Here is a 26,797-nt window from a genome sequence, read left to right on the forward strand (position 1 = left end):
TCAGTCTCTGCTACAGAAAATGAACTTTCGTTGTAAGTCTACAGTGGTAGCACAGCATTGCAGTAGGATATATTAAGTATCCCTACAGGTGGGATGATACATCCAGAGAGCAACTATATATCTACTTCTTGCTACAGACTATTTTCTGCAGAACTTTCCAGCCATGTGGGCAGGAAGGTTCTGCCTTCTGATACCTCCTAAGTGGCATAGGTATCCAGAACTTTATGCCAATGTATTTCATCACTTCTAGAGCTTGAAGCATCACTTGACAGCTTTTCATTGAGATCTAACAGCATTTCTGGGATCTTTGAAGTTTTCAATGTCTCTTAGTAGACCTGTACAGTAATCACTTTGGGTGAAAATTGGGACATTATTCAAATTAGCAATTAACATAAAAATGAAGGTGTGGCTAGATTATTTGACCCTGCCTGACCAGTCTTTGCTCTGGGGGATGAGCTGTTTGGATGGATGGATGCAACAAGTGAGGTTCTTATGGCTGAGGCCAAAGTCTAGTACATTGTCAATAAAACAAAATCCCTTGAGCTGTTCCCCAGGGGACGGCTGGAGTTGTGCTCCACATCTCTATTGTCTGTCCCAAAACCAGAGTTGTCATAGAAATTACTGGAGGGAGCTTGAGAAGCTCTAGAAGGTTGATTCCTTTCTACAGTCATATATGGCTTCATACATAAATAAACTAATGAAATTTGGAATACTGTGTTCAGTTCTGGAGACCTCACCTACAAAAAGATATTGACAAAATTGAACGGGTCCAAAGACGGGCTACAAGAATGGTGGAAGGTCTTGTGCATAAAACGTATCAGGAAAGACTTAATGAACTCAATCTGTATAGTCTGGAGGACAGAAGGAAAAGGGGGGACATGATCGAAACATTTAAATATATTAAAGGGTTAAATAAGGTCCAGGAGGGAAGTGTTTTTAATAGGAAATTGAACACAAGAACAAGGGGACACAATCTGAAGTTAGTTGGGGGAAAGATCAAAAGCAACATGACAAAATATTATTTTACTGAAAGAGTAGTAGATCATTGGAACAAACTTCCAGCAGACGTGGTAGATAAATCCACAGTAACTGAATTTAAAAATGCCTGGGATAAACATCCATCCATCCTAAGATAAAATACAGAAAATAGTATAAGGGCAGACTAGATGGACCATGAGGTCTTTTTCTGCCGTCAGACTTCTATGTTTCTATGTAAATTTGTGAGCTTCCTGCCACAAGTTAGTTATACTCGTTCCTATATAATGTATTATTTAGAGAGTTGAGATTTTCTGCTCTATATCTGGCAGTTCCATGAGAAAATCCATCAGGTTGGGAAGGAGGGTATTGCATAGTTTTCAAAATAATAGGGCTGGTTTGGGGGGAAATCCTGTAGGATATAGCAAAAGACAATTGGTTTCCTTCCCACCCAGGGACAACTCCCTTCCTCCCCATACAATGTCCTGAAAGAAGGTAACTGATTAACGTGCAATATAAGAAAGAGGGTTTCTGGTTTATTCTGATGGCCTGAGTTCAAAACTTTGAGGAATGGGGGAAGACAGGGTTTAGTAAATAAGCTATGGCTTTGGGTGAAGTATCCTCGGGTCATCAACCCAAGCCATTTAAAAGGTCCTCCGGGATAATCCCAGGGAACAGCCCATGAAACTATTGACATCTTGCTTTTGATCTTGATCTTCAGAGAAATAATAGCAAAATAAGAAGGGAGGGAAGAAATGTTTAGATCAGGGGTGCCAACTCGATTATATTGAGGACCATATCAGGGTTGTGTTTGATGTTGGAGGGTGCACGTGGCCAGGATGGCCCAGCTCAACATCACTCATGTCAGGAAAGCCTGTGGTGGCCCAAGTGCTGTGCCAGTGAAAATGGACTCCTGAACTCTGTTGCAGCCTGCTGCAGTCCTCTCTCAGTGAAAATGGAGCTTGAGAGGACCACATGTGGCCCCCATGAGCTCTGTTTTTGGCTGCAATGGCCTCCTGCAACCCTCTACCAGCAAAAATGGAGCTTGGAGGATTGCACACGGCCCTTGTGAGTTCTATTTTTGGCTGCAACAGCCTCCAGGGGCACCGTGGACCAGTCCTTTTGCTGTTTCTAGGGCAGCCCCAAGGGCCAGATTTGGGATCTGACCCCCAGGCCTTAGGTTTGACACCCCTGGTCCATTGTGGGGGAAGGACTGTACTGTCCCCTCTTGCAGGAAGCAGTATTAAATCTAGTCCTAGTCTTTCTCCTGCTTTAGGGTGGCCCAGCTCCATGCACTTATGCAAACATAACTAGGGATGCGTGTAGATTCCTATCCAGGTTGGAAAGAAAAAAAAATCCTTTAGCAGAATTTTAATAGGTAGGCTGAACCTACTATACTCTATTCTACTATAGGTTCAGAGTTCCTTCAGCTAAAGCATCCTGTAGTTCTGGGAAAATCCAGTGATAGAAGTTACAAAGAAATTGATAAATAAATATGGAGCATCTTCTTTTCCAAATAACATTGAATTAGTTCCATTAAGTTTACCTTGCCAGTTGATCATGAGAACTATTATTAGACAGGATCATTTCCCCTTTCTTCAGTATCTCTCTACTATACATATACTATGGCATATGAAGGAATTATGGATTTTGAGCTTTTTAGTTAGCAACATTTGTTGCTATGTTGCTCCTTGATTGTTAAATATTTTAAAATAATGTTCAGTAATTGTTGACTAATTGAAAGGTTGATTCCTAATTTTAAAGAATTAGGAAGTTAATTATAAAACCTCCAAAGATCATTTGAAGGGGCTGATTACATCAACGTTCTACTTAAGAATTTTAAAGACTTCCTATACACAATGCACAAAAAATTAACAGATGATGAGATATATCAAATATCCGCTAGTTCATATCCATACTTATATTAAGATTTAACGTTAGAATGGGAGAAAAAGAGAGTCTTCTTCACAATGAGAAGGAGGATTGCTTTCTAATTTTTTTTATATTTTATTGATTTTTAAAAACAAACATGACAAACATGACATACAACATTTAGTGGAGCTACAGTCGCTCCGCTCAAAGTGGAAGTCATCATTATAATAAAAGAGAAAGAAAAAAGTTATTTAACATCATCTATGAAATATGTAAAATTATCAATTTTAAAATAATAAGTATCAACGTATATAAAACTTTATAAAAATCTATATAGAAATTTTTAAGAGAAGAAAGAAGAATTTACATTTATATTGTAAATAATCACCAACTAATACAATTTAACTACTAAATTCAAATATTCAAAGTAATACAACAGCCCACTTATTTCATTTTCTTTGTTTCCCACCAAGTATATACCTTCTGCCAAATAGCCTAAAATTCTGATTCTTCTTGGTTGTTTAACCGTCTCGTCATCATATCAAGCTCGGCACGTTCTAAAACTTTTTTAAGAATGTCTGTTTCTTTTGGTATCTCAGTATCTTTCCATTTTTGCACAAAGGCTATCCTAGCTGCTGCTAATATATGTACCATTAAGTAAAATATATCTTTTTTATATTTGTTATTTGATATACCCAGTAAAAAAAATTCTGGCGTTTTCTTGATTTCTTGCTATATTATTTCGCTCATCCATTTTTCTGTTAAATTCCAATATTCTTTTGCTTTTGGGCAGGTCCACCAAGTGTGATAATAGGTGCCTATTTCTGTTTTGCATTTCCAGCAATTGAATTAGTTTGGAACATTTTTGAAATTCTGTTTGGTGGTAGGTACCAGGAGGATTGCTTTCTAATGTTTCTGTCTCCAATAAAAATACTCAATTTTATTATTGAAATCTTTTTCTGTTGTTGCAGGGCTATAGCTCCCCACAGGAGTTCATTGCTACCCAAGGGCCTTTGAAAAAAACTCTGGATGATTTTTGGAGACTGGTATGGGAGCAGAACATCTGCACTATTGTGATGTTGACCGTGGGCATGGAGAATGGACGGGTAGGTCTAGAGAGTAAATTACTATTCCTCATTTTGACACATCAGTGCTTCTAAATTATGAGTGGTCCTGAATAAATATGAGGGGGAGAGAGACTTGTTTTCATGAATATTGTCAGAACCCTGTTTCTCTAGATCTAGCAGAAAGTTAGACTAGGGCAGAGGTCTTTAAAAAAAAAAAAATTATTAATGTTTTAATAATAACAGATACACACTACATAAAACACAGTGCATAGTGATGTGTGCTCCCACCACCCAACATCATTCATTCAGACCCCTCCACCAAAATGAGGGTGTATCTTTTTTTTAATATCATTTTAAACCAAGAACATTACAATATTTACAAATTATAGAGCGATTCCAGTTCATTATTTATACCTTTGTCTCGAATTCTACTAACCATATAATCTCTAACACTGTCCCACAGTCCCATCGGTTTCATTAATGACTAGAGCAGAGGTCTTTAAACTTGGTAACTTTAAGTCTTGTGGACTTCAACTCCCAGAATTCTCCAGCCAGCTTTGAAATTATGATATTGAATTAGTTGAGTGAGCAAGTTATTTCAACAGACATTTGCTATAGAAAAAGCATTTGTATATATTGATGTTACATACTGCAGCCGGTCACAAAGTATATTGGGATTTACAGGTAGATTTCTGGGCAATATGTGGTAGATGAACAAATGTTTTCATTGCCCGGTTATTTACTTCTTATATTATTGTTTCATTTTCAGTCTCTGTAATTCTGACCAGTAATATATGAATATACTTGATCTATTAATGTCTCAGATGTAGATTTATGTTAATTGCAGTGTGATTCATAAAGTGCAACAGGTAGCTGACACTGATCTCTCATATCCTGTTTTCCATTTGTTTTTAATTGGTAGAATAATCATCCTATCCCTATTATGTGGTATATACATTACACAAAGCATGTTGAGCAAGGACAGCCACTAACAATATGCTTTAATGTTGGCGTCGCTATTTTTTACTAACATTGTTTAAACTACTCTTTCGTCTAAAGTTTGAAAATGTGCTGACAGTCCTATTTTTTAAAAATAGGTACTATGTGAATACTACTGGCCAACAGACATCGCTCCTGTCTCTTCTGGAGAAATTAACATTCATCTGCTTGCTCAGAACTTTGCTGATGAGTGGACAACACGGGAATTTAAACTGCAGCATGTAAGTGGAAGCCCTGCAAAGTACTCCCAAATCTTCCCAAAACAAAACAGCAAATAGGTTTTGTTAATCATTGTGCTGTAAATAGTGATACTTAGTAGTAGGGCCTCTTCCTGGATCAGCTTTCTTCACTGCGATCGTTGAAACCCACCAACATTATCTCACATAGTACCAGGGCAAGGTTCCATCACCTGCAGTTTTAACAGTAGAACCTAGTCTGTGATGTAAGGCTCAAGTTGACTCAGCCTTCCATCCTTCCAAGGTGGGTAAAATGAGGACTCAGATTGTTGGCAGCAATCTGCTGATTCTGTAAACCTCTTAGAGAGAGCACTATGAAGCACTATGAAGCGATATATAAGTCTAAATGCTATTGCTATAACATGTGATACCACAGTCATTGGATTCTGCCAGACTGTTACTCTTTGTTGGCCCACACCATTACCTTATCTCTTGTCATAGACATTAACATAGACCTTTCCTATTACAGAAAGGACTAAATGTGGAACGAAGATTGAGTCACTTACACTACACAGCGTGGCCTAATCATGGTATTCCTGAGTCTACCAACTCCATGATTGCTTTCATAGAGCTGGTACGAGCACATATGCAGAGTGTAAATGAATGTGGACCTATCCTGGTACATGGTAGGTAAGTTGCGATCAACCCGAATGCTCTTTTTTAAAAAAGTATTTCAGTTAAAAACAAGAACCACATTTGAAAAATCTCACTCAAAGTCATTCTTGTTCAATAAGGGAGATATGTCTCTTTACTAATTGATTTTCAGACCCCAGAAATATTAAGTATAACTCATGGTTATGAAAATACTGCCCATGCGATTAAAAAAAAAGAATGCTGTTTAACTATGATGACAAGACAGTCTCAATTGCAATGGCTTTACTGAGGGCAAATCATGTCAGACTAATCTCATTGATTTCTTTGACTATGTCACAAAGGTGTTGGATGAAGGTGGTGCCTTGGATATTGCCTATCTGGACTTCAGCAAAGCCTTTGATACGGTTCCACATAAAAAAGCTGATAGATAAATTAGTGAAGATTGGACTTAATCCCTGGATAGTTCAGTGGATTTGCAGTTGGCTGAAGCGTAAATTGTTGTTAATGGCGAGTATTCTAAGCAGAGCCTGGTTACAAGCAGTGTGCCACAAGGATCTGTTCTGGGTCCTATTATTTTTAATGTCTTTGTGAGTGACATAGGGGAAAGTTTGGCAGGGAAGGTTTGCCTACTTGCCAATGACTCTAAAGTGTGCAATAGGGTTGATATTCCTGGAGGTGTCTGTAATATGGCAAATGATTTAGCTTTACTAGATAAGTGGTCAAAGCAATGGAAATTGCAATTTAATGTTTCCAAATGTAAAATAATGCACTTGGGCAAAAGGAATCCTCAATCTGAGTATTGTATTGGCAGTTCTGTGCTAGCAAAAACTTCAGAAGAGAAGGATTTAGGGGTAATGATTTCTGACAGGCTCAAAATGGGTGAACAGTGCAGTCAGGTGGTAGGGAAAGCAAGTAGAATGCTTGGCTGCATAACTAGAGGTATAACAAGCAGGAAGAGGGAGACAGTGATCCCGCTGTATAGAGTGCTGGTGAGACCGCATTTGGAATACTGTGTTCAGTTCTGGAGACCTCATCTACAAAAAGATATTGACAAAATTGAACGGGTCCAAAGACGGGCTACAAAAATGGTGGAAGGTCTTAAGCATAAAACCTATCAGGAAAGACTTAATGAACTCAATCTGTATAGTCTGGAGGACAGAAGGGAAAGGGGGGACATGATCGAAACATTTAAATATATTAAGGGGTTCAATAAGGTTCAGGAGGGAAGTGTTTTCAATAGGAAAGTGAACACAAGAACAAGGGGACACAATCTGCGGTTAGTTGGGGGAAAGATTAGAAGTAATGTGAGGAAATATTATTTTACTGAAAGAGTAGTAGATGCTTGGAACAAACTTCCAGCAGACGTGGTTGGTAAATCCACAGTAACTGAATTTAAACATGCCTGGGATAAACATAGATCCATCCTAAGATAAAATACAAGAAATAGTACAAGGGCAGACTAGATGGACTGTGAGGTCCTTTTCTGCCGTCAATCTTCTATGTTTCTAAGAACTGTATGACATCTTCCTCTTCTTCATAAGGAACAGGAGTTACTTCTTGTCCAATTCTCTTGTATGTTGGATTTTAAAAGAATGGAGGTAAAAATGAACAAAAACATGAAACTTTTGGCTGAGAGAATCCCTGGTTTCTCTTCTATTGCAGTGCAGGAGTGGGCCGCACAGGAACCTTCGTTGCCCTTGACCGGCTCCTACAACAGTTAAAGCACGAGAAGCTGGTTGACATCTTCAATACCATTTACAGTCTTCGAATGAATCGGCATTGTATGATAGAGACGCTGGTGAGAAGACCTGGACCTCTCTCTTAGATCTACAACTGTCCAATTATTTAAGGCAGCGTTTCCCAACCGGTGTGCCGCGGCACACCGGTGTGCCGCGAGACATGGCCAGGTGTGCCGCCAAGCTCCGGCTGGGCGGGGCGCTGCCGGTACTTCCGTCCTGGGGCTCCCGCTCGCAGCTGTCCCCCGGCTCCTGCTCGATGCCGCGGTTTTCGGCGCTCTCCTGCTGGGCTCCAAAGAAGGAAGGCGGGAAAAAGGCTTTTTCCCGCCTTCCTTCTTTGGAGCCCAGCAGGAGAGCGCCGAAAACCGCGGCATCGAGCAGGAGCCGGGGGACAGCTGCGAGCGGGAGCCCCAGGACGGAAGTACCGGCAGCGCCCCGCCCAGCTGGAGCTTCTCTGGCATCCACGGCAAGTGTCCTTTGTGGCCCCGCGGGAGGGCACTGGCGTTGGGAGTGGGGGGGGGTGGCCGCAGCGGCCGCAGGCAGTCGCGAGGAGATGTCGGCGGCGAGAGGGAGCTCTCTCTCTCTCTCTCAGCTGACTGCAAGCGGGAGCCCTGACGGTGGCGGTTGGACCTGCGGCAAGTGTCCTTTGTGGCCCGGCGGGAGGGCACTGGCGATGGGAGCGGGGGGGGTGGCCGCAGCGGCCGCAGGCAGTCGCAGGGAGATGTCGGCGGCGAGAGGGAGCTCTCTCTCTCTCTCAGCTGACTGCAAGCGGGAGCCCTGACGGTGGCGGTTGGACGTGCTGCTGGCGCTGCGGGCCTGGCATATACGGTGTCCAGCAGCACGTCCAGCTGCCGCCGTCAGGGCTCCCGCTTGCAGTCAGCTGAGAGAGCGAGAGAAAGAAAGAGAGACATAGCAAGAGAGGCAGAGAAAGAGAGACAGAGCAAGAAAGAGAGGCAGAGAAAGAGAAAGAGAGATAGAGAAAGAGAGAGAGCAAGAGAGGCAGAGAGAGAGAGAAAGAAAGAGAGACATAGCAAGAGAAAAAGAGAGACTTAGCAAGAGAGGCAGAGAGAGAGAGAAAGAGAAAGAAAGAGAGACATAGCAAGAGAGACAGAGAGAGAGAAAGAGAGATAGCAAGAGAGGCAAAGAGAAAGAAAGAGACATATAGCAAGACAGTGAAAGAGAGAGAGAGAGCAAGAGAGAGAGAGAAAAGCAAGAAAGAGATAGCAAGAGAGACAGAGAGAGAGAGCAAGGGAGAGAGAAAGACATAGAGGAAGGGAAGGAGGGAGAGAGAAAGAGAGAAAAAAAGAGAGGAAGAAAGAAAGAAAGGGATGGAGAGAGAGAAAGAAGGGAAGGAAGGAAAAGAGAGAAAGAGGGAGAAATAGAGCGAAAGGGAGGAAGAGAGAGGGGTTTTTTGTCCAAACTTTTCTTTAGCCCGCCCCCCGCCCCGCCCCCCTTCAGTGTTCCCCAGGATTTTGAAAATATGAATAATGTGCCGCGGCTCAAAAAAGGTTGGGAAACACTGATTTAAGGATACGAGAAAGTTTTTTCCTTCCCGTGAAATATTTGTTATCAGTGGAGGCGGTGAAATTATAGTAGAAAGGAATCCTTCATTATCAGGAGGAATTTAAAACCACAGTAATGAGAAATGATGATTACCAAGCTAAAATAGATGAAATAATAATTACAGTATACTGGAATGAGTAGACTCTGACCCATATACAATTTTCTGTCCTTTTTTTAAAATATTTTTTTTGTTATTATTTTGAAAGACAAAATAAGAGATACATACATGAATAAAAAACAACAAAACATGTAACACAAAAGGAGGAGCTTCAATTGCTCTGCTCTTGATCGAGGTCTCTAGTAAAAACCTATTTGTTGATTAGATCATATCAAAGGAAAAATAACATTTCATATTTCTGTTATATATAATTTCAATATAATTTACTATATTATCATTAAATTCATTGAGTATTTCTCACAATTTTCTGTCCTTTTGGTGTGGCTGATTGCAGCCCTTCTCAGGTGGGGCTCTTGCAAAATACTGTCCCACCGATTTTCAGCAGGAAACTAATGGAAATATTGTTAGAGATCAGAAACATGCTCCAAATATTATATATTTCAAAGTGAGAGCTCAGTAAGAAATTGTGCTACGGTACATAGAAGATGTGAGAAAGTATGGGAGATGTGGGAGATCCTATGAAATCTGGAGATCATTCACAGTATCACCAACTGGATCACATTTGTCCTGCTTACCGTTGTCTTCTACTTAAATCCCCTGGGCTAAATTTTTCTATATTTTTGATAATCCACACGGGATTTTTTTTAAAAACCTCAGTTTTGCACCTCAGTAGCATTCGATGTAGCATTTCTTTTTCATAATGTGATGTGTAGATAAACCATATATTCTGCTTCCCAGGGACAATACATTTTCCTGCATAATTGCATCCTAGAGAAGATCTCTGAAGATCCACTCATTGGCCTGTCAGAGATGTAAGTTTATTTCCACACATGCAATCCTTGTTAGATTCCCCATCAGATCCACCATTCTTAGCCCAATAATGCTTGCCCTACAAAAGTTATCAATCATGGAAAGTTCCCTGTGTCTTATCTTCCAACAGATCAGCACACTATTGTGCCTGATCAGAGCTTGTACAAGGCTAAGGGGAACAAATTTAGGGAGTTTTATTTCACATTGAGAAGGACTTTTGGAAATCAGATATCCATGCAACATAATTATAGCAAATATTTTTGTCTTCCCCTGCATTACAGTAACAACAGCTTCCTTTCACTACAATTATAGAATTATCCACCTTTATTCTTAATCTTCATTAGTACTTTTCCCAGCACACTGATGTCTGCTCTTCTTACCTATACAGTAATATCAAGCAACATTATCCTGGGGGGAGAATTATTGACCCCCTCATAGAGGGTCTGTAACTTGGGCGTCCTCCTTGATCCACAGCTCACATTTGAGAACCATCTTTCAGCTGTGGTGAGAGGGGCGTATGCCCAGGTTCACCTGGTGCACCAGTTGCGGCCCTATTTGGACCAGGACTCACTGCTCACAGTCATTCATGCCCTCATCACCTCAAGATTTGACTACTGTAACGCTCTCTACATGGGGCTATCTTTGAAGAGTGTTTGGAAACTTCAGATCGTGCAGAATGCAGCTGCAAGAGCAATCATGGGCTTCCCTAGGTATGCCCATGTTACACCAACACTCCGCATCCTGCATTGGTTGCCGATCAATTTCCGGTCACAATTCAAAGTGTTGGTTATGACCTATAAAGCCCTTCATGGCATTGGACCAGAATATCTCTGGGACTGCCTTCTGCCGCACAAATCCCAGCGACCAATTAGGTCCCACAGAGTTGGCCTTCTCCGGGTCCCGTCGACTAAACAATGTTGTTTGGCAGGACCCAGGGGAAGAGTCTTCTCTGTGGTGGCCCCGACCCTCTGGAACCAGCTCCCCCCTGAGATTAGAACTGCCCCCACCCTCCTTGCCTTTTGTAAACTTCTTAAAACCCACCTCTGCCGTCAGGCATGGGGGAATTGAGACATCTCCCCCGGGCATATACAATTCATGTATGGTATGTTTGTGTGTATGTCTGCTTTAATAACGGGTTTTTTTTTAATGTTTTTAAATTATTAGATTTGTCTTGAATTGTTTTATTTGTTGTTGTGAGCCGCCCCGAGTCTACAGAGAGGGGCGGCATACAAATCTAATTAATTAATTAATTAATTACCAGGTATTTATAGGTGCTGATTTTTCTGCAGAAAATTGTCAGCTGTGATGTTAAATTGCTGCAGTCATCAGCTATAAGTAAACTCATTTATTGTCTTTTCAAGCTCCCATCCAGTCTCTCTCAAAACTTTTGTTCAGAACTACGCAAAAAACTCTTCTCATTCCAATGCTGGCTTCCTAAAGGAATATGAGGTAAGATTTTGGCATAAGGATGTTGAATTTAGGAAAATTCTTCCTGTGTATAAATCCATAGCAGAGGCCCAAGTTTAGTAACAACATGACAAGATAGGCTGTTCCATGTATTTATTCAAGTAGAGTTTTCCTCCCTTGACAATTTTCATTTAAGACCTAAGGTGTTGAATGCACATAACCTACACATTCCAATCTATATGACCTTTATTGTTGTAGTTTGTTATAAATTAGGCTGCCCAACTCCCAGTGACTTACAGACCTTATTCATTTGGCTGAATGTTTGGAAAGACTGTGGAGCATAGTTACTGTATTGATCCTTCCCTTACCCAAGTGTTTCCCAACCTTGGCAACTTGAAGATATTTGGACTTCAACTCCCAGAATTCCCCAGCCAGCATCTGCTGGCTGGGGAATTCTGGGAGTTGAAGTCCAAATATCTTCAAGTTGCCAAGGTTGGGAAACACTGCCTTACCCACAGGGACAGGATTTTGCCAAGCTCTTTGTGAATGAAAAGTATCGCTTAAGCCAGAACTAACAATTTTCTTGAGTCTTGAGTTTTCCTTTTCTACTACATTTGTCTTCAGCAGATGCTCTTGGAAGTTGCAAAAGAGGAAATAAATTCTGCCATACCACCCTCTGTCAATCAGCAAATCAATCTCAGTTCCAGCAAGATACCATGTGAGTGATAGAGTTTTGTAGCCGATAAAAACATGTTTTAGATTTGTACTTAAGGAGGAGAACCAAGGGCTCGTCCACATAGTCACTCGCCTGTGATTTGTTATGGAGCCAGAGTCCCAAGGTGGAACTATGGAAGGAATCATATCAGCATCAGTTGTGCTGTCCCCACAGCATGCCTCTCATATGCATCCAAATTGGGATCATGCTGAGCTGCTTCCCTATAACCTTTCCAGATGGCACTATAAGGCAGTGTGGATGAATATATTGGGCACCCACGTGCCAGAAACCAGAACAGCAGCCTTCTGGTACTCATGTGAATGCCAGGAAGATGATCACCTGGTTTCCAGCACAACACCTGAGCTCCTGGTTTCTGGTGTGCTTGTACATGTGAAAATCATGGCATCGGACCAGAATATCTCCGGGACCATCTTCTGCCACACGAATCCTAGTGACCAGTTAGGTCCCACAGAGTTGGCCTTTTTCGGGTCCCGTCGACTAAACAATGTCATTTGGTGGGACCCAGGGGAAGAGCTTTCTCTGTGGCGGCCCCGACCCTCTGGAACCAACTCCCCCCAGATATCAGAGTTGCCCCCATCCTCCTTGCCTTTCGTAAGCTCCTTAAAACCCACCTCTGTCATCAGGCATGAGGGAATTGAGATATTCCCTTCCCCCTAGGCTTATAAAATTTATGCATGGTATGTCTGTATGTATGATTGGTTTCTTAAATTGGGGTTTTTTACATTACTTCTAATATTAGATTTGTTCATATTGTCTTTTTACTGTTGTTAGCCGCCCCAAGTCTGCGGAGAGGGGCGGCATACAAATCAAATGAAATCAAATCAAATCAAATCAAATCAACCAACCAATCAATCAATCAATAAAATCAGCAGACTCTGGAAACCAGAAGAATGTCAATGAAGCACCTTCCCAGCCCACCACCGAGACCAAATCAATGCAGTCCCCACCCCATCACTTCTGTCAAATGAGTGCAACCAATTCCTGTCTGGTGCACCTTTTACCCTGGCACCGGACAGATGTTCCTTCCCGCCCAAGTGGGCTTCTTTCGTGGCCCCAGCCTTACAGCCCGTGGCACTGATGCATGTCCATTCTACGGAGCACTTGGGTGGCTCGGGTGTATGGGGACGTCTGCTGGCTTCCCGATGTTTGCAGCTCCTGCAGAGACCAGGGTTGAGGGATGAGGGGATAGTGCAAGTTCTTACACTATTGCTTCTGGCTGGGATGCTGGAGCAGCCAGGAGGAGGGGGAGCCACTGTTAGGGAGGCGAGGTGCCCCAGGAGGGGCGTGCAGCTCCCCACGTATGGAGACGCTGCTGTGGGCCCCTCGTCCCTCAGCCCTGGTGGTGACAGGAGCAGCAGGCAGGGGGGGCAGCTGCCCAGCCAGAAAATGCTGCTCTGTATGCCCAAGGTGTTCTGGATCGTGGATGTGTGTCAGTGCTGCTGAAGGTCTGGGGTCATGCAGGAAGCCCACTCAGGTGGGGAGGAAGGGAAGCCCACCCAACTGCCTAAACTGGGCATAGCAAAATCCTTGGCATAAAAAGGCTAATTACTCTGAGATTTGTAGTATCCATGGCAAGAACTATAACAATTGAACTAAATTAACTAGGCTGAGATAAAAGAGATGTGATGATAGGTGTGGTGTATGCATGATGCATATGTCTTCCAATTATTGTCCTTCACACTAAGTCTGTTTTGCAGATGATCGCTCTAAAGTGAAGTTTTTACCCCTGGATCGAGATCCATTCTCAGATCTTGCACATGTCTGGTTTATCCCTGTGAGTCCACTATACTTTATATTCTCTTCTTTTTGCCTTCTGTTATTGCAGAAGTATTTCTTTGCTGCTTGTTTTATTTATAAAAGGAATAATTCACATGCAGGTGGAATTTTTCCCCCTATATTGTTTCTATTAATCTAAAAGGTATATATTAATACATACTTTAAAAATCACATTCTTGCCCCTATGAATTGTATGTGTCTTTCCCAATCTTGGGTCTTCCACTTGGGATCTGGGAGTTTGAAGGTCCTGCTCAATATCTTACTTGTTCCTCTTTCTGGACAGAAAGCTCTGGGGTTGTACGTGGGATCCATTGGAGCCACTGTCCCAGCTTAGGAGTCACAGCCACAAGTGCTCTTACCACTACTAGGACCACTTTGGCCTTACTGTCTGTCTGCACACACACACACACACACACACACACACACACACACACACACACAAATGTTCACATACAAACACACACACACAGTATAAAGGTACTATCACAGGATGCATGCTGTTCCAAGTGAAGCTGCCTTTTGCAATCATTACACAATATAGTTCTTGTTATGATGGGAACAGATAATGGATTATATAGAAAATCTTAGCTCAATAGGTCTATTAAAAATAAATATATTGATGAAGCAAAATTCAATCTCAAAGCATACATCAGGAATCATTTGCAAATGCTTTTGAGGGCCTATTTAGAAATCCAAAATGTCTATATAATCTAGAGTAAGGGTGTGTCAGGTTGGATCTAGAGACTTGAACCAAAACAGGTGTAAAAACATATTAATGTATAAACTGTAAAGGGCAAGGATATCTTATGTCCAACAAGATACTATTTTGCTGTATTGTTAAATGCCACTTTGGTAGCATTGGTAGCAATGCACTCAAAGCAAAGAAACGTTTAGCATTCCAGAGGGGCTACCAAAAGAATCCACAATTGAACTAACCTCTCTGTGAGAACAGTTTCTATGTATACTATAAGTAAAAGCAAGCAAAGGGGATATGATAAAAGTTTATAAAATTATGCTTGGTTTGGAAAAAGCTACTTTTTTTTCTCGCTTTCTGTGATATTTTTTTGCTACCATTAACAAAGGATAAAAATGATACCGTTCTCCCTTGCAATTTTTCTTTCAGTGTGGAAACTAAATGTTATGTCATAACTTCTTTCATTTGCCTGCAGAGTAGTACTTATGGTTTAAGTGGGGGAAACTGAATGCCGCATAGCACATAGAGTCTTATCCTTCTGTATTTCCAGTTGCTGACACATCCTGCCCAACCAATGAGGCTACTTATATTGTAGGCAGAAAATTTTGTTTCTAGTACTAGTTTCAGCAACCCCATCCCTGAGCATCTGTCACGCTGCATGGGAGAAGAGGCAGGCGCAAATATTGTATACTGTATTTACAACTCATTTGTTTAAATCACCTGTGGTTTTAGAATAGCATGTTAAAACTTAGATCAGACTTAGATGGGGTTTACCTTGTTATCCCAATATTAGACCAAACCTGCCCAGTGTCATTTGTTTCCATTATTTTCTGCACTTTCTCTAAAAGCAAATTGTATAAACAAAACTCATGTGTTGTTAATTGGTTTATGTCTTTTTAATATGATAGGGCTGCAATTCAACCAAGGATTATATTGCTATAGAAGGACCTGACAAGCTGGCCCTGGAGGAGTTCTGGGGACTAATTTGGGAACGTGGTGTCCACTCTATCATCACTTTGATACCTAGGCAGATGAATAGTCCGGTAAGATAGTCATTCTATAAGTTCACAGCATCCTAAAAGAGACCGTTCTGGGATGATAGTACAGGTACAATGGTACAGGTACAGTGATACAATGTATTAAATGATTCAGCAATGCAGAATAATATGAGGAGTTTATACTTAAGATTGATGGAAATGCCACTAAAAGATGCTGACTTACTGCATAAGAGTCATTCTTCCATGAAAGTGGGAATTGTGAAGTTCCTTCATGAAGAGGGCCACAAGCTTGAGACATTCCTGTATAGGTGATGCCATTTTTCTTAGTATTGACTTGTGAGAAAAATTCCTGCTCACAGTCACTCATGATTTAATCATCTACTGCCTAAGTAACATGAAAGCTGCCCTTGGAAAGCACTTGGAAGCTACAGCTGCTTCAGAATGCATTGGCCTGGATTGGGATGTTATATCTCACTGCTCTGGGTGGCTATTGGACACCTATGGATGCAATTCAGTTGTCACCTTCAAAGCCATATATGGTTTTGATTATTTGTGCAAGATTCCTCATTATTTATCTGCCCATATGCAAGAATCCCCATTATTTATCTGCCCATGTGAGCCAATTGAATAGCACCAACTCCCTCTATAAGTCCTTTCTATATGAGAGTACCACCAGATGTTACCTCAGAAGTAGACAATTTCAATTGCATTCCCACATTGGAATTCCTTCTTTACAGAGATCTAGTATGTTCCATCCCTTCTGGGTTCCAGGAGAGCACTAAAGGTCCAAGCTGTGGTTCAAGGCTTGAACTGGGCAAATCCATGACTTTGTTTATTTCCTCTTTTGCAGTATGTAGTATTTTATAAATGACTTTATATATTTCTCTTTTTGTATGTAATATTTTGTATGTAGTATTTTGTCAGAGGGTTCATTTATTTTTCTTTAAGGACAAAGAAAGTTTGTTTCCCTTTCTTAGTTGCCTCAAATTGGCAACATGCAAATTATGTGATTAATTAACTATCCCCGCTGCCATGTTTGAGTCCTTCTGCTGGACTCCAGTATGGTGAAGACTGCCTTGTTTATTAGCATCACTATAATAATAAAAGGACACCTCCTTTTTTTAAAAATGAATGGGAGTGGTTTTTAATGAGCTCTGCCAAAATATTTATAGTGAGAAGCATTATGAATTTTATGTGGGAGAATAAGAAGTGGATCGTATGTATCTTTCTCTGTCTTAAAGACTTTGAATAACTAGCAATAGCTACTGGAAACATAGATTTGTAACCGGAATGCCTTTGTTGTTGTTTGCATAGGCTCCAGATAAGTCATGCTGGCCCTCGGAGGGTGAACCTGTGTGTACAGAGATGCTCACCATACAGCAAGGGCCTGAAAAGATGGTTTCAGGATGGCCCTGTGTTCAGCTCAGACTAAAATATGTACGTGAGTTGTCAGTGAATTGTCATGGAAACATGAACACTAATGCACAGAGAGGCTTGCTGGCACAGCTTGTGGCTTTTTAAATGAGCTTCACTAGAGTTTGTTTGTTTGTTTGTTTGTTTGTTTGTGAGTTGAGTTGAGTTGAGTTGAGTTGAAAGGGACCTTGCAGGTCATCAAGTCCAACCCCCTGCTTAAGCAGGAAATCCTGCAGCACCCCAGCCAAATGACAGCTAAGTAAATTTCAGAGAGAGAAGATATCAACTTCCCTCTTTGCAACTTATGGTGGTAGGTGAACCTTTTTTTCCCCACCCATTCTTCACGCAGGACTTTAATGTATCTGGATTTCCAGTCAATGTAAAACCAGGAAGATAATGTGGGAGATATTATATTTCCTTTGTTGCTTTTTTTCTTGGAGGAATTACATGGATATGTTCATATTTAGAAACTAACTACCATGTTTTAAGTGAAGAACACCCCTTCACCAAGACCCAATAACATTCTGGATCTCGCGTTCTTTTTATTGTTTTTACATGCTTATATTCTTGAATTTTTTTTAATTGTATGCGATTTTTATATGTTTATCTTGTGAATATATATACAGTGGTACCTCAAGATACGAACCCCTCGTCTTACGAACAACTCGAGATACGAACCCGGGGTTCAGAAAAAATTTGCCTCTTCTCACGAACTTTTTTTATGTTACGAACGCCAAACCCGAACTTCCGGGTTGGCTTCGGGAGGTTGCTCAGCCCCCCAGCCCGGCTGTCACTTTTTAAAACAGCCGTGCAGCTCCCCAGCAGTCTCCGAAAGCGGTTTGCTCTCCATGTGTCCCCAACCTTTCACGGAGGGTTTTCCACCTCTCCTCTTCCCAGTTTGCTCTCCATGTGTCCCAAGCCTTTCACGGAGGGTTTTCCACCTCTCCTCTTCCCAGTTTGCTCTCCATGTGTCTTCAACCTTTCACGGAGGGTTTTCCACCTCTCCTCTTCCCAGTTTGCTCTCCATGTGTCCTCAACCTTTCACGGAGGGTTTTCCACCTCTCCTCTTCCCAGTTTGCTCTCCATGTGTCCCAAGCCTTTCACGGAGGGTTTTCCACCTCTCCTCTTCCCAGTTTGCTCTCCATGTGTCTTCAACCTTTCACGGAGGGTTTTCCACCTCTCCTCTTCCCAGTTTGCTCTCCATGTGTCCCCAACCTTTCACGGAGGGTTTTCCACCTCTCCTCTTCCCAGTTTGCTCTCCATGTGTCCTCAACCTTTCACGGAGGGTTTTCCACCTCTCCTCTTCCCAGTTTGCTCTCCATCTGTCCCAAACCTTTCACGGAGGGTTTTCCACCTCTCCTCTTCCCAGTTTGCTCTCCATGTGTCCTCAACCTTTCACGGAGGGTTTTCCACCTCTCCTCTTCCCAGTTTGCTCTCCATCTGTCCCAAACCTTTCACGGAGGGTTTTCTACCTCTCCTCTTCCCAGTTTGCTCTCCATGTGTCCTCAACCTTTCACGGAGGGTTTTCCACCTCTCCTCTTCCCAGTTTGCTCTCCATGTGTCCCCAACCTTTCACGGAGGGTTTTCCACCTCTCCTCTTCCCAGTTTGCTCTCCATGTGTCCCCAACCTTTCACGGAGGGTTTTCCACCTCTCCTCTTCCCAGTTTGCTCTCCATGTGTCCCCAACCTTTCACAGAGGGTTTTCCACCTCTCCTCTTCCCAGTTTGCTCTCCATGTGTCCCCAACCTTTCACGGAGGGTTTTCCACCTCTCCTCTTCCCAGTTTGCTCTCCATGTGTCCTCAACCTTTCACGGAGTGTTTTCCACCTCTCCTCTTCCCAGTTTGCTCTCCATGTGTCCCCAACCTTTCACGGAGGGTTTTCCACCTCTCCTCTTCCCAGTTTGCTCTCCATGTGTCCCCAACCTTTCACGGAGGGTTTTCCACCTCTCCTCTTCCCAGTTTGCTCTCCATGTGTCCCCAACCTTTCACGGAGGGTTTTCCACCTCTCCTCTTCCCAGTTTGCTCTCCATGTGTCCCCAACCTTTCACAGAGGGTTTTCCACCTCTCCTCTTCCCAGTTTGCTCTCCATGTGTCCCCAACCTTTCACGGAGGGTTTTCCACCTCTCCTCTTCCCAGTTTGCTCTCCATGTGTCCTCAACCTTTCACGGAGTGTTTTCCACCTCTCCTCTTCCCAGTTTGCTCTCCATGTGTCCCCAACCTTTCACGGAGGGTTTTCCACCTCTCCTCTTCCCAGTTTGCTCTCCATGTGTCCCCAACCTTTCACGGAGGGTTTTCCACCTCTCCTCTTCCCAGTTTGCTCTCCATGTGTCCTCAACCTTTCACGGAGGGTTTTCCACCTCTCCTCTTCCCAGTTTGCTCTCCATGTGTCCCAAATCTTTCATGGAGGGTTTTCCACCTCTCCTCTTCCCAGTTTGCTCTCCATGTGTCCTCAACCTTTCACGGAGGGTTTTCCACCTCTCCTCTTCCCAGTTTGCTCTCTATGTGTCCCCAAACTTTCACGGAGGGTTTTCCACCTCTCCTCTTCCCAGTTTGCTCTCCATGTGTCCCAAATCTTTCACGGAGGGTTTTCCACCTCTCCTCTTCCCAGTTTGCTCTCCATCTGTCCCAAACCTTTCACGGAGGGTTTTCCACCTCTCCTCTTCCCAGTTTGCTCTCCATGTGTCCCCAACCTTTCACGGAGGGTTTTCCACCTCTCCTCTTCCCAGTTTGCTCTCCATGTGTCCCCAACCTTTCACGGAGGGTTTTCCACCTCTCCTCTTCCCAGTTTGCTCTCCATGTGTCCCCAACCTTTCACGGAGGGTTTTACACCTCTCCTCTTCCCAGTTTTCTCTCCATGTGTCCCCAACCTTTCACGGAGGGTTTTCCACCTCTCCTCTTCCCAGTTTGCTATCCATGTGTCCCCAACCTTTCACGGAGGGTTTTCCACCTCTCCTCTTCCCAGTTTGCTCTCCATGTGTCCTCAACCTTTCACGGAGGGTTTTCCACCTCTCCTCTTCCCAGTTTGCTCTCTATGTGTCCCCAAACTTTCACGGAGGGTTTTCCACCTCTCCTCTTCCCAGTTTGCTCTCCATGTGTCCCAAATCTTTCACGGAGGGTTTTCCACCTCTCCTCTTCCCAGTTTGCTCTCCATGTGTCCTCAACCTTTCACGGAGGGTTTTCCACCTCTCCTCTTCCCAGTTTGCTCTCCATGTGTCCCCAAACTTTCACGGAGGGTTTTCCACCTCTCCTCTTCCCAGTTTGCTCTCCATGTGTCCCAAATCTTTCATGGAGGGTTTTCCACCTCTTGAAAGGTTGGGGACACATGGAGAGCAAACTGGGAAGAGGAGAGGTGGAAAACCCTCCATGAAAGGTTGGGGACACATGGAGAGCAAACTGGGAAGAGGAGAGGTGGAAAACCCTCCGTGAAAGGTTGAGGACACATGGAGAGCAAACTGGGAAGAGGAGAGGTGGAAAACCCTCCGTGAAAGGTTGGGGACACATGGAGAGCAAACTGGGAAGAGGAGAGGTGGAAACCCCTCCGTGAAAGGTTGGGGACACATGGAAAGCAAACTGGGAACAGGAGAGGTGGAAAACCCTCCGTGAAAGGTTGAGGACACATGGAGAGCAAACTGGGAAGAGGAGAGGTGGGGGGGGTGCTGGGAAGCCCCCCAGGCTGCTGTCACCTTTTAAAACAGCTGCGCGGCTTCCCAGCCGTTTTTTTGCGGGGGGGTTTTTTGGTTGCACGGATTAATTGACTTTACATTGTTTCCTATGGGAAACAATGTTTCGTCTTAGGAACCTTTCGTCTTACGAACCTCCTCCTTGCACCAATTAAGTTCGTATCATGAGGTATTACTGTATCCATACACACTCACTCACACACACACACACACACACATATATATACATACACACACACACACATACACACACTGCTGAAAAAAATTAAGGGAACACTTAAACAACACAATATAACTCCAAGTAAATCAAACTTCTGTGAAATCAAACTGTCCACTTAGGAAGCAACAATGATTGACAATTAATTTCACATGCTGTTGTGCACAGTCAACTTTGTACAGAACAAAATATTCAATGAGAATGTTTCATTCATTCAGATCTAGGATGTGTTATTCAAGTGTTCCCTATACATATATTTGTGTGTTGCGTGTATATGATACATACACACACACACACCAAGTTCTGATTATGTTTAATTCTGGTTGGAGATTGATAAGATAGGGATGTAGAAGCGCCCCGTAGCAATTGTTTCCATGTGAAGTGAATGTGAAAGTAAATGAGATCCTGCAGAGTTTAATCAAACTCCTAATTGCTTTTCTTGATTCTCCTTATGGTAGAGAATAAGCATGCACAGTCTCAACTTCTTTGCCTTTGAACTTACTCTTTCTCAATGTACCTAAGCTTCTGAGTTACACTGAATTTTTAATCCATATATTGTGCTTCATTGCTTTGTCAGGAGAAAAAAGGAAAGGAAAGAGTGTTGCAACAGTTCCGATTTCCTTTGGGGGAAGGAGAAGAGTTGCCAGATCCTGAAGTTCTGGTGGGCTTTCTCACTGTCGTCAGACAGCTAGTGCCATACCGGAAGAGGGCCAGCCCTTTAGTTCTGCATTGCTGGTAAGAGCCCAAATCCCATCCTGGGTCAGGGGTATCTTTCTTGGGTATCAGTATTGTATATACTAAATATGCCCTGTTGTCTAGATTGGTTGTCAATATACAACAATTGCATGGGAACCCCTACTAATTCTTACTTCTTTCCTAGTTCGGGAGGTGTAGGCCAGATGGGCATACTCATTGCCTTAGATACTCTGCTGCAGCAGCTGAAAGGAGAGAAAAATGTGGATGTATATGGTGTTGTTTTGAGGCTGGTAAGGAGCTGTTGTCTCATGACTCCACCATTGGTAAGTAAAGCAGAGAGCTGGATCATTGGTTCGCCCAGAAAGTAATGCACCACATTTTTTTTCTTCAACAATTATTTACTGAACACAGTGAAACTTAGACACAAGAAAGAATGATGTTTCTTCTACATTCACTATTTTTCCATGTAATCTTCGTCCCGTTCTATGGCCTTCCTCCAATGAGACACAAGGGCATGTATGCCCTGTCGGTACAACTCCTTGTTCTAATGGCCTCACCCTCTGTTCTTCTTTTTCTATTATTCTAATGGCCCCGCCCTCTGTGCCCAATGACTAACCGTACTTCTGTCGACTGCAGATTCTCCATAAACTGTACACAAATGTTTATGAATGTTCCCAACAGTTTCTTTCTCCACAGTGAGAAATTCAATAATGACACACTTCTTGTAACGTACATCACTTACAGACGCCATTTTGAAACACTGCTGCAGCTTTGCTATCTGTCTGAAGAAACACAAAATTTACACATGCACTCCTGACAACTCAAATAAAGTATACCTAAAGTTTCGCATTTGTACCATTACTGTAGGCAGGGGGGGAAATTTGGTGCATTACTTTTTGGGTGATCCTTGTATATTATTGAATGATATGTTGTAAACAGTTTCAGTCACATATTTTTAAATGTCAATTCATTATATCATGCAGAATGTCAGTTCATCTTCTACCTTGAGCTTCTGTAAGAGTAATTTTTTCAGGGAGCTGAAAGACAATATTGTGCCACCAGAGGGCATTGCATACAACCTGTTCCCAGACTGAAAATTAAAATACTGATGTAAAATATGTACTGCATATATTTTATACTCTTTCTTTCTTTCTATCCTTCCTTCCTTCCTTCCTTCCTTCCTTCCTTCCTTTCTTTCTTTCTTTCTTTCTTTTGACTTAGATGCCTCCCAGAGAACTCTGGGCAGCTCACAGCCAAATACAAATAATGCAATATAAAACCACTAAAACAATTCAGAATAATTTAAAATCATCAATTAAAACAATTAAAACAGTGGTTTTTCTTTAAAAAAAACATGCATATCTCTACTGGCCAGATCCCTATGGTGTGCTGTCTGATCAGCGACCCCAGGCCAGCCAGAAAAGCCAGCTGTTTATAGCTTTTTGGAATACCAGTAGGATGGGGGGAGTCCAGATCTTGGGAGGTAGCTGGTTCCAAAGAGCTGGAGCCACCACAGAGAAGGCCCTCCTCCGCAGGCCCATCAGCTGACACTGTTTAGCTGACAGAACCTTGAAAAGATCAACTCTATGGCCCCTTGTAAGTCACTGGGAGCTATGCGGTATGAGGCTGTCTCAAAGATAGTCTGGTCCTAACCAATGTAGGCCTTTAAAGGTAATGACCAAAACCTTGAATTGCGTCTAGAGACCAATTGGGAGCCAGTGCAGCCCGCAGAGAATTGGTGTAGTGTAGATGTAGCTAGGTACTTAACTCCATGACACCTTCTGCAAGTTTATTTAATCTAAGACGTCCCTGCCTTGTAAAATACAACATGAAGGAGATAAGGGCAGAAATCACCATGATGTTTAGCCTTGAAAACATTCACATACAAAGCCTATGCTTTATTTGTGGTGGTTTTTCCTGCAACCATAAAACATGTGGATAATATATGAAACTCATGTGGATAATATATGCTACATTAGCAGTTCTAGCCTGGACCTGTACTTTCGAGTGTGGTGTGATGGCCTTCAGTAATATGCTTCTCCCTCCCTCCCTCAATCTCTTTTTATAGTATCAATACATTTTTTAAAAAACTTGCTTATCTGCACCATCTCATGTGTGTGTGTCTCTCTCTCTCTCCCCACCTTCATTCCTCTAGGATAAATATATTTATCTATATGAATGCATTCGTGATGTCATCACCCAGAAACAAGTTTAGGCTGTGGTCTCTGCTCCTGGTTAGATGATGGATAGGACTCCAGTGTGCAGCAGAATTGTGGAAACAGACTGAACTGGTGCTTTCCTGGGCTGAGATGAACAGCTACCCCAGGGCTCTGACCTTGATCTCTGCAGAAGGTGGAATAATGAGTCTGTAAAAATGCTGGCTGTGATGTTCCACTCTTCCAGTTGTAGGAAGATAATTTCTGCTGACAGCAGACTTCTGTTCCTCAAGGCAGGGGTTGTGCATGCCATAACAACTCATTCTTCATTCTGGATACACCGTTTGCTGAGGGAGGGGAGAAAAATAGAAAAACCACCTCCTGAACATTTGCAGGGTTTATTCAGTCGTTAAAATACAATGAACCATATTTTTGTATACGGATAGAGTTGATAGGTTCAAGATGTCTCATGATGTCATCGTACAAATTTACAGTACGTAAATTTCAGATGATAATGGCTTTGTGACAAAAACAAGGCGGGAGAAGTTGCAAGAAAAGATAATGGAATAAAAATCCAGTGATTCTTCTTTTTTCTCTCTTTCTCTGTTACATTTCTAATATTGCATGTTGGACCTCCAACAGAGCTACCCAATTATGGCAGTTATGTCCATCATACGGAATGGCTTGGTCTGGATACCAGCATTTCCACCCCTTATTTTGACATTTTCCAATATAAATTAGGCTGAGTAAAATACTGTACTGTTAACTGGCATGATAACAATCCCAAATCAGTGGTGTATTTTCTTTTCACATTTACAACCAAATTATGCAGAAAAATAATTTTCCATATATAAAACTATTCATATTTTTAAAAACCAGGAAAAATCTGGCTTTCTTACAAAGAGAAAGAGATAAAAGTATTCTAATGAGATGTGTTATATAATGTAACACTAGAAGTAAATTAACAGAATGGATTAAAAGTTTACCAAATGAATTTTGGTAAAGAAGTTTTCAAAAAAAGGATATCCTTATAGAGAATATAAATAACTTACTGAATTTGGTATGAAAGTGATTTGCCTCAGTTGCACAAGTTCTTATTTAATGAACAATAGGTTCTTTGAGAGATTAAAAATTACAGAATGGTCTGGGAAAGATGGTGCCAACTACACAAAAACCAATTTGCCTTATTTTGAATTTCCCCAAAACTTTGTGCCTAGCTATTGTTGCAAATAAGGCAAGTTTTTCGAAGTCCCTTAATCCATATTCCATATGCAGAACCAGCTAGAAAATATACAGTCCCTAAAAAAAGATCATATTGCAAATTTATAGCTTTCTCTGTTTCTCTTGAGTTCCATTCTTAACCTAGATTCATGAATCTCACTTGGTTCCACCTCAAAGTGTGTAGCAAAGACAAAGTGAAAACAACTGCAGTAGTTAGTTTTGGAGACACCACTTAAAAGTTGGGTTTTTCCTCTCATAAATTCTATTCTGTGATCCTATGTTCATTTACATGAAAGTAACTCATTGTACTAAACTTAATTTAATTATTCAAATTAATGTTCACAGGATTCCATGACAGGCTTTTCTTATCCTAAAGCATTGCTTGAGAAATTTATTTTGACTTTCATGAAATCCAGTTTTGCTTTTCTTTGACTTACCCCTAATTCCATTTCTTAAAGTTGTAACTTTAATTTTGAAATGGGCTTGAACTAGCCACTGGGAGAAGTGCATTTTTACAGATAGTTATGAGTTACCCCAATTTCCTGGGGAAAATTGTTTTATAATAAATTATTCTATGAAAAATGAAATATTTTGCATTCCGTTTTGTCCACTTACTTCATTGACATTTATGCTAAGAAAAGAAAATTATTTGCAATGTTCAATAGAAGACAGAGTTATGGTCAAGTTTATCATTAGTAGTCTTCTTCCAAATGGCAGTGAAAAGTCAGTGAGTTTTAGAAACAATAAATTCATCAATCTAGGCAGTGTAGGCTAGCACAAACCAGTAATCACTATGTATGTGACTTGAATGTTTCAGCAAATAGTTAAATTGGCAGTGTATTGTAGACCATAGCTTTGGTGGGCCATACTTTCTAGACCAACTTTTTACAGTGCAAGCTGTGGATTTTGACTACTCAAACACTTCTGGAACTGTCAATTTGGGAAAAGATGCCTGGAATTTATAATCTTAAAAATAGACATAGTAAAACAATAGGAGGAATAGGAGGAAGTAGGAGTGAATATAGCAGTATTGTTTCAGCTATATGTAATTCAGCTTGGATCTTTGACTTATGACTCAGTGACCATTTGAAATCATGGATCTCAGTGACCATTTGAAATCATAGAACCCAGTTCCTAGTTCTGACAACAGACCCCCATCTCTATGGTCACATAATAATATTTTATGACAGTTTCTCCCCGCAAAAAACAGCATTTACTTCTTGTTTTTGGCAAAACTGTCCTATAGTGAACAATTGGTTTACTTAACAACCACTGGACAAAAGATGGTAAAATTGGTTGGTCATGGTGACCTGTATTTAGACAAGAAAAAAAATGCACAGGTATAGAATAGGTGGTATAGTAGTCAATAGTTTAGTACCCAAGAGAGGGATCTCTGAGTCCTGGTGGATAATTACTTAAAAAATGACCCAGCATTATGCTACAGCTGCCAAAAAAAACCTTGAAGTATTAAAAGCACCTTATAATGCTTTGGTAAGACCACACTTGAAACATTGCATCCAGTTTTGATTGCACCAATATGTAAAAAAAGTTGAGACTCTAGAACAGAGGTGTCCAATTGGTGGCCAGTGGGCCAGATGTGTCTGTGCAGGACATGCCCACCCCAGCTCTGCAAAAGGAAAAATCACGAAACTTCATGTGACAGCAATGTGACGCGGCAAGATAGATACCCGTGCTCCAGAAAAGGTGCAAAGAAAAGAAACAAAGAAGGTTAGGAAATTGGAGGGTAAAACTTGAAAAGAACTGTTGTTGAATTGGGTATGTCTGGTTTAATGGAAAGGGTGTCATGATATATAAAAGGTTGCCCCAAAGAAG

The 26,797-nt window shown here is 41.8% G+C and overlaps 1 protein-coding gene across 4 annotated transcripts in view; it reads left to right on the top strand.

Annotated features, from left to right (window-relative positions):
• The window catches only part of LOC139164096 (receptor-type tyrosine-protein phosphatase V-like), an 80,618-nt gene extending 55,067 nt beyond the window's left edge, over positions 1 to 25,551 (top strand). For 3 of the 4 annotated variants that reach the window (XM_070745768.1, XM_070745766.1, XM_070745767.1), the window contains 13 exons: positions 3,819 to 3,953; positions 5,012 to 5,134; positions 5,619 to 5,779; positions 7,406 to 7,541; positions 9,899 to 9,972; positions 11,332 to 11,419; positions 12,002 to 12,095; positions 13,811 to 13,887; positions 15,492 to 15,626; positions 16,896 to 17,018; positions 21,469 to 21,626; positions 21,772 to 21,910; positions 23,743 to 25,551. In XM_070745768.1, coding sequence (XP_070601869.1) covers positions 3,819 to 3,953; positions 5,012 to 5,134; positions 5,619 to 5,779; positions 7,406 to 7,541; positions 9,899 to 9,972; positions 11,332 to 11,419; positions 12,002 to 12,095; positions 13,811 to 13,887; positions 15,492 to 15,626; positions 16,896 to 17,018; positions 21,469 to 21,626; positions 21,772 to 21,910; positions 23,743 to 23,802 — 1,503 coding nt within the window. In that variant the 3' untranslated portion in view covers positions 23,803 to 25,551. The remainder of the gene's footprint in view (positions 1 to 3,818; positions 3,954 to 5,011; positions 5,135 to 5,618; positions 5,780 to 7,405; positions 7,542 to 9,898; positions 9,973 to 11,331; positions 11,420 to 12,001; positions 12,096 to 13,810; positions 13,888 to 15,491; positions 15,627 to 16,895; positions 17,019 to 21,468; positions 21,627 to 21,771; positions 21,911 to 23,742) is intronic. The other variant, XM_070745765.1, reaches the window with a different exon arrangement.
• The last annotated feature ends 1,246 nt before the right edge of the window (positions 25,552 to 26,797 follow it).

Source organism: Erythrolamprus reginae, chromosome 3 (assembly GCF_031021105.1).
Source record: "Erythrolamprus reginae isolate rEryReg1 chromosome 3, rEryReg1.hap1, whole genome shotgun sequence".
NCBI classification, from domain to species: Eukaryota; Metazoa; Chordata; class Lepidosauria; order Squamata; family Dipsadidae; genus Erythrolamprus; species Erythrolamprus reginae.